The sequence below is a fragment of the Panicum virgatum genome, chromosome 2K (assembly GCF_016808335.1).
Source record: "Panicum virgatum strain AP13 chromosome 2K, P.virgatum_v5, whole genome shotgun sequence".
NCBI classification, from domain to species: Eukaryota; Viridiplantae; Streptophyta; class Magnoliopsida; order Poales; family Poaceae; genus Panicum; species Panicum virgatum.
Window position 1 is genome coordinate 3,173,770 of NC_053137.1, and position 6,975 is coordinate 3,180,744.

Genomic DNA, 6,975 nt, shown 5'->3' on the forward strand with positions numbered 1-6,975 from the left:
TCAATGTCATTTCCATTAGATTTCGGATGGAAACCATAAAATCACTGAACAAACACGTTAAACTCCGATCTGTCTAATTTCTTTGTCCCGTTTCTACCCCCGAACCCTATCCCTAAATCTCGACGCCACCTCACTCCAAGCCCCGCCCGCACTCCCCCAATCCCCCCCTTCGGGTGAGCCGCCCACCCCTCCCCCTACCTGTGCGTGCCGGCGACGCGGCGCCAGGAGGGCGTTGCGCCCCCCCCCCCGCCAGGAGGCCCCCCCGCGCTGCAGGAGGGCGGCGCAGGAGGGCAACGCGCCCCGCCGCCAGGAGCCCCCGGCGTTCGTCGTCGTCGATCCACGCGCCAGCCCACCGATCCGCACGCCAGCACTGCGCGCAGGGACCACGGAGGGGCGCCAGCACGCGATGGAGGCTCCAGGACACTCTTGGCTTCCTACAGGGTGAGATGTTCATCTTCTTCTTTATTGCTGCATTGTTTGAGCTGCAACTAGAAACATTTAGTTTTTGATGGGCCATTCATTAATAGGATGGACCCTAAGTCGAGCTATTTGTTGGAAATCAGACTCCGTGCCAATCCTAAAAAGTGTAGGAAGAATTTTTCATACTTTACCTTCAGCAAAGTTGTGGATTCTGATCTATGCAATTTCAAGGACCTCGTCAGAGAAATTGTGGATCATTACCCTCATAGATACCAGGAAGTTGTGCATGTTTTTTACTATGATGGTGTCCAAAAATGCTCTCCTGAAATCACATCCGATCAGGAACTCCTTGAGATGTTCCGCAAACATGTCGATAGCAAGGTAGTTCACATGACCATTACATACACTGATCCCACAGATGATGTGTCTGTTCCTGAGTGCTACACCACAGAAAATTCAGATGTGCTTGATCCATCTTTATCTGCAGCAAGCCAATCCACTGAGGCAATATATAGCCAACTTACAAAGCCATCAACAAGCCAGCCCACTGAACCTAGCACAAATAAAACTAACGAAGATGATGTTGAGTGTCTAGCAAATCCTCGTCCACAAAATGAACATGTGAGTGTCGATGATGAAGCCTTCTACTTACTTTCTCATAAAACACATGTGGTTGAGGAAAGCGACTCCGAGTCTGATTCTGAATCTGATGTGGAGTACGTGGAAGATGATGGCTTAATTGGAAAAGATCCTTTGCCACCCAGGCCTATTGTAGCTTATGACCGAAATGACACTCCAATGAGTGTAGGCAACGTATATCCCAACATGAAGCAATTTAAGTTGGCACTTAATCAGCATGCTATCAAACATGAATTTGAGTATCTCACTGAAAAGAGTGATCCAGGAAGAGTGAGGGCTTATTGTTCAAAGAAGGTGGAAGAAGGGTGTAGGTGGAGGTTACATGCACGCACAAAGGAAGACAAATCATTGAAGGTAACTATAATTATTATTGCAGATTTTGTGTCTTGCAGAATTTGTCCCTTGCTGTGTTTATTTGCTGTTATTTGATAATAATATTGCTTATATCATAATAGGTGACAAGGAACCCACGTAAACATACTTGTTCTAGTGCAAGAAGAAGCCAGGTTGTGAAGAATGCAACAAAATTCTGGGTGTGTGAACAAGTGAAGGATTGGTTGATGGAGGATTCAAGTTTAGGAGCTAAAGAATTACAGAGAAGGATAAAGGACAAGCACAAGGCAGAGGTACCTTACAAAAGAGTGTATGCAGGTAAAGAATTGGCTCATACAAAATTATTTGTTAGTTGAGATAGCAGCTTCAATAACTTGTATAGATTCAAAGCAGAGATAGAAAGGTGCTCTCCTGGTAGCTTTGTCGTAATTGATCATCACCCAATCAATGACGAAATCAGATTTAATAGGCTGTTTTTTGCCATGAAACCATGCATAGATGGTTTTCTGAAAGGATGTAGACCATATTTGGCAATAGATAGCACATTTTTGACAGAAAGGTTTAGAGGGCAGCTAGCATGTGCAATAGCTGTAGATGGACATAATTGGATGTATCCAGTTGCTGTTGGAGTTTTTGACTCAGAAACAAATGAAAATTGGATCTGGTTTATGCAAAGGCTTAGAGATGCCATTGGATCACCACTTGCCCTGGCTATATGCACAGATGCTGGACAAGCAGTTATGGCAGGTGTAAAGGAAGTGTTCCCATCAGCTGAACATAGGGAATACATGCTACATTTAGTAATGAACTTTAAGAAAAGATACACTGGGAAGGTATTTGAAGATCGCCTCTGGGCAGCAGCATATTCATGGAGCCCATATATCTTTGAGAAAAATTGGAGTGCAATGGATGAGGCTAATCCAGAAGCAATGGATTACATAAGGAAACATCATAGTAAGTATGGACAAGAAGTCAATTCTGGACCCATTGCAGCGAAGCGGGAATACACTTGCTGAGGTGTCTGTGAAGGGTAGTAATTGGTACAAATGTGTTGTCAACCTAGAATAAAGAACTTGTTCTTGCAGAAAATGGCAAGTCTCAGGCATTTCCTGCAAACATGCCATTGCATTTATCACATATCTTGGGGAACCATTGGAAAAATATGTTGATATGTTCTACTCAGTTGACAAATTCAAGGCTGCATATGAGGCTCTAATCCCTGCCTTACCTGATAAGTCACAATGGGCGCAATCTGACCATAACTTTTTCATGCATTCACCACTCCAAAATCCTACAGCGGGTAGAAGACAAAATGAAAGGTTCAAAGGATGTACAGTGGGCAGCACAACAAAAGGGAAAGGGTCCCATCAGTGCAAAGTTTGCAAAAATTATGGCCATCGCCGGTACAAGTGTAAGGATGGTGACCCTGATGACATAGCAGCAATGCTGGCTGAAAAGTGAGCATCATATTCCTTTCCTATATTTGGCTTGTTATCGATTTTGTTGCATTTCTCCCTGATTAACTCTTTGTTGCTCATGCATAATAGGGGTCCGCCAAAGAAAAGGAAGACAAATGTTGCACCACCTTTTGAGAGCAGCATTGTACCTGTTGGTCCTAAAATAATGCATTTTCCTACTAGGTATGATCTGCACACCTATATTCTGATTTTTTGCAATACTTTTTCATTCAATCCTAATTTAACATATTTGTATTATTACAGCCGGAGTGCCTCGGTTACCTTAGGATCTGGAAACTCGGTAAGGTACATATCACATTGACATATCATTTTGTTACATCGTGCTTGCTACTTTTCTCATGTACATAACTCATGTGCAGGTCTGGAAGTGGTTCAAACCAACCTGAGCCACTTTACATGGAGTACCCTGCGCTACCTGCATGTGAGACCACACCACCTCCTGCCATCTCCAAGCCTACGTCAAAGAAGGCAGCTAAAGAGAAGGCGAAGGAACATAAAGAGAAGGCGCAAACAGCTAAAGGGAAGGCAAAGGCAGCAGGGAAAAAGAAGAAGAAGAAGGAAGTTTCAGTGCCACATGATAGTCCGACAATGGGTACTAGAAGCAAGACCACACCCCAGAAGGACAGCCCTGCCTCACAAACTAGAAGCAAAAGAAATCTTCCACTTCCAGATCTCAACTGCTAGTTGATGCAGTTCATTTTGTGGCACTCTATTTTGCTTGGTCTTTGTGAACCAATGTCATGTTCTTTTGCTAAGATATTGTCAGCTACTGGGTGCTGCTAGTTCTTTCTTTATTTGCTAGACTAGAGTACTCTATTTGCTAAGGTATTGCGAGCTACTAGTACTTTGCATGCATGACTGTGCGTATGGACAGCCATGGTTGATTGGAATATGTCTGTATGGACATCAATGTTAACATGTATGGCTGCTTTTATGGACAGCACTGAAGCTTATATATGTACATAGATTTATAACTGTCTACAATTGCATAGAAGGGATGGCACTACAAATATTTCATCCATGTCATACAGGGGCAATAACGTCTTTTTTACCTAATTTAACAGTCAATCTAACAGCTGACTCACGGAATGGCACTGAGGGGATTGAAGTAAAATTTCAGTGGCAATGAAGAGATGGCCTAAATTTTGATGTCATTTAAGGGATTGGCTTAAATTTTGATGGAATTCAAGGAATTTACTCCTGAAAAAAAAACCCTGCTGGCCTTCTCTGTCCGACAGAGCAAGATCTGTCACCAACCAGCTAGCCCGAAATTAAATTCAATTATATATCCCCACTACTGAGAAAATTCCAACGTTTAATATAAATAAAGCAAGCCCTCAAAAAATATAAAGCAAAATCAAAAATTCCCAAATTAAATAGTGTGTGCACACACGCTTCTAGCAGCTAGTACGAGCTAGTTCGATCTAGGTGGTACTAGATCCATTGAATTTGATTTGTGGTTCCCTTAACTGTCGTTTTTCCCCTAATTTAAGGCCCACCGCTAAACCAATTGACATGTTAACTTTTTCTTTCCTGATTGAGAAAGGAACATGAATGTATGCTTTATTAGCTACTCAATTTTCAGAACTAATTACAACAGATAAGTGTATATGAATTCCATAAAGAGAGAGAGAGAGTCTCAAACACTTATTGTCTCAGAAAATATTAATACTCTTCTCTACAAATTTGATCAAACCTAAGATAATTTGATTTAGAAAGACACTGTTTTTATGACGAAGGAGTACATCATTGTCTAGCTGGCACGTTGAATCTAGGTTTATGTATGTCATAGATCACCCTAGATTCATCTATATGTGTTTCTAGCTAGGGCACATACTAGAAGTACGTGTTTCTTCATTTTCTAAGAGAGTAGGTAATGATGTGACTATAGATAAATTAAAGTAGTTTGCACTGCATGTACAGGTAAAATCAATAAGTAAATATAGTACTACTTCCTTTTTAATACAGTAATAAGAGTAAACTTGTAATTTCAAATTAACTATGTAAATTGTTATAGCTAACCTTTAACAAGCGCATAACAACCACTGGAAATAGTTGAAGTTTAAATAGATATTTTCTGTTGAATTTAATAAGCAAGTATGTGTGCCTATGGTATTATTAGTAACTTAGTAATAATGCTTAATTAGTTCGACCTAAGAATTTTTTTCATGGTATTATGGTTTGTAATATAGTATATATCTTACTATTAAAATCTATTTTTCGCTATTTATTTATTTATTATAGAACTAAAAAAATAATGATGTAATTATCTTTTTACTCATTCTGAACCTTTTGTGAGAAATATTAAGGTACCATGAAATTTGCAACGCTCATTTATGGTTGTAGACAGATTAAAAAGATATATTATTTAAAAAATGCAAATTTTATGCGTGTGGAGGAGCACTGCAATATTTTATAGCCTTTTTAAAATCAGGTGGTAAGAGCAATGTGCATGCCGACATATATAGCTTCTACGACGGGGAAAAGTACGGTCGGCACCCAATACAATAATGGTGAAACCCATCCTTCTCATGGGTTTAACGAATGCCACATATCATCCATCCTGTCAATTTACAGCGTCCACTCATAACGGATGATCGAAATGTCAAGTTTGATGAACATGCCCAGCTCCATTTTTTTAATGTAGAGTGAAGTAAAGGCAAACGATGACCGCGCGAACCGCTTTGTTTATTATTGCCAAAAAGAAAAATGTATGCAAGGCTTACAATATTCTTTGCCCCCTCAGCTTTCACAAAGGAATTTTTTTTATATCACTCATTTTCTTTCAGTATGTGTGTTGTACTACTGTACTATAGTACTTATCCAATAAAAAAGAGCTCTTTTTACAATGATGATAAAAGTAGAGAAATTTTACAATGATTGAAAAAAAATAGGAGCCGTCCATTTGATAAAACCCTACAGTGGTAAAAATAGGAAGTACCCAGAAGTACCTAGAGTAAAGTATTTGATACTTTCAAAATGTGGGACCAAGTATCAAAAATAGTGAGACCAAGTACTGATTTAATTTAATTTCTATACATCAACGGCTAGGAAAAATTTAAAGGAATAAGTACTTGAAAGTATCTTTTGATACTTTACAATCATTGTAAAAGAGCTCTTATTAGTATCAATGGGTATTTTCAGGTACTTTAATTTTTTTTTTGTCGTTGATCTTTGGAAAGTATTTATAAAAATTAAATTAATTTAAATTAGTATTGGTCTCACTTTTTGATACTTGGTCTCACATTTTGGAAGTACCAGGTCCTTTATCCTAGATACTTCGGGATACTTTCTATCTTCAGCATCGTAAGAATTTATCAGACGGACGACTTCTATTTTTTTCAATCATTGTAAAATTTCTCATAAAAAAATGTGGTGGTGCATACTTGCTTGCAGCACCTACTCCTTGATATGTTTTCCCTGCCCGAATCCCTGTACATGATACTGAAGTACTATGAAGGTATTTTCTAAGAACAAAGCAATTATCCTCCTTTTTTACGTTATTGTTCCTAGTGTTTACAGAGCAAAATTAGGAACTTTTGGGATACCATTGCGAAGTTGCATTTGTGATTTGACATTGGTAATAAATATGTTTTGTTTATGGGGCCTATATATATAGTTGGCTAGTTTTTCTTGACGCAGCAAACAAAAGGGAAGTTAGATTTTCTATGATCTAGCGAATATCTGTCTCGTCACTGGGTGTGACGACCACAATCTCTCCTGTAACCCTAGCTAGCTGCATGACCTCTGGTCAATCAGTCGTCTACATATGCATGGAGTAATAAATGAAGTCTATTTACAAAACTTTTTGCATGGATGGGCTGTAAATCGCGAGACGAATCTAATGAACCTACTTAATCTATGATTTGCAACAGTGATGCTACAGTAACCGTCCGCTAATTATGGATTAATTAGCATCATTAGATTCGTCTCGCGGTTTACAATCCATCTGTGCAAAAAGTTTTGTAAATAGATTTTATTCAGTACTTCAAATTAGTAAAATTTCTTTGCAAAAATTTTACATGTAAACAACTAAACACGGCCTTACTCGGTATTCACTAGGGATCAATCCCGAGGTTTGATGATATTTGTATATATGTGGTAA

At 39.1% G+C, this 6,975-nt stretch overlaps 1 protein-coding gene across 1 annotated transcript; it reads left to right on the plus strand.

The window, feature by feature from the left end:
- Nucleotides 1-675: 675 nt before the first annotated feature.
- LOC120659587 lies at nucleotides 676-3,554 on the plus strand. Its single transcript, XM_039937780.1, has 6 exons — nucleotides 676-1,413; nucleotides 1,515-1,710; nucleotides 2,011-2,350; nucleotides 2,940-3,032; nucleotides 3,114-3,155; nucleotides 3,230-3,554. Exons 1-6 carry the CDS (start codon nucleotides 775-777, stop codon nucleotides 3,552-3,554), a joined length of 1,635 nt encoding a protein of 544 aa, XP_039793714.1. The 5' UTR covers nucleotides 676-774.
- Nucleotides 3,555-6,975: the final 3,421 nt, after the last annotated feature.

What these genes read in the sequence shown, in the direction of transcription:
- LOC120659587 (XM_039937780.1), top strand. Translation starts at nt 775, where the DNA reads ATGTTCCGCAAACATGTCGATAGCAAGGTAGTTCACATGACCATTACA. An exon ending in AGGAAGACAAATCATTGAAG is followed by an intron (nt 1,414 to 1,514) that starts GTAACTATAATT and finishes ATATCATAATAG; the next exon opens with GTGACAAGGAACCCACGTAA. An exon ending in ATAATGCATTTTCCTACTAG is followed by an intron (nt 3,033 to 3,113) that starts GTATGATCTGCA and finishes GTATTATTACAG; the next exon opens with CCGGAGTGCCTCGGTTACCT.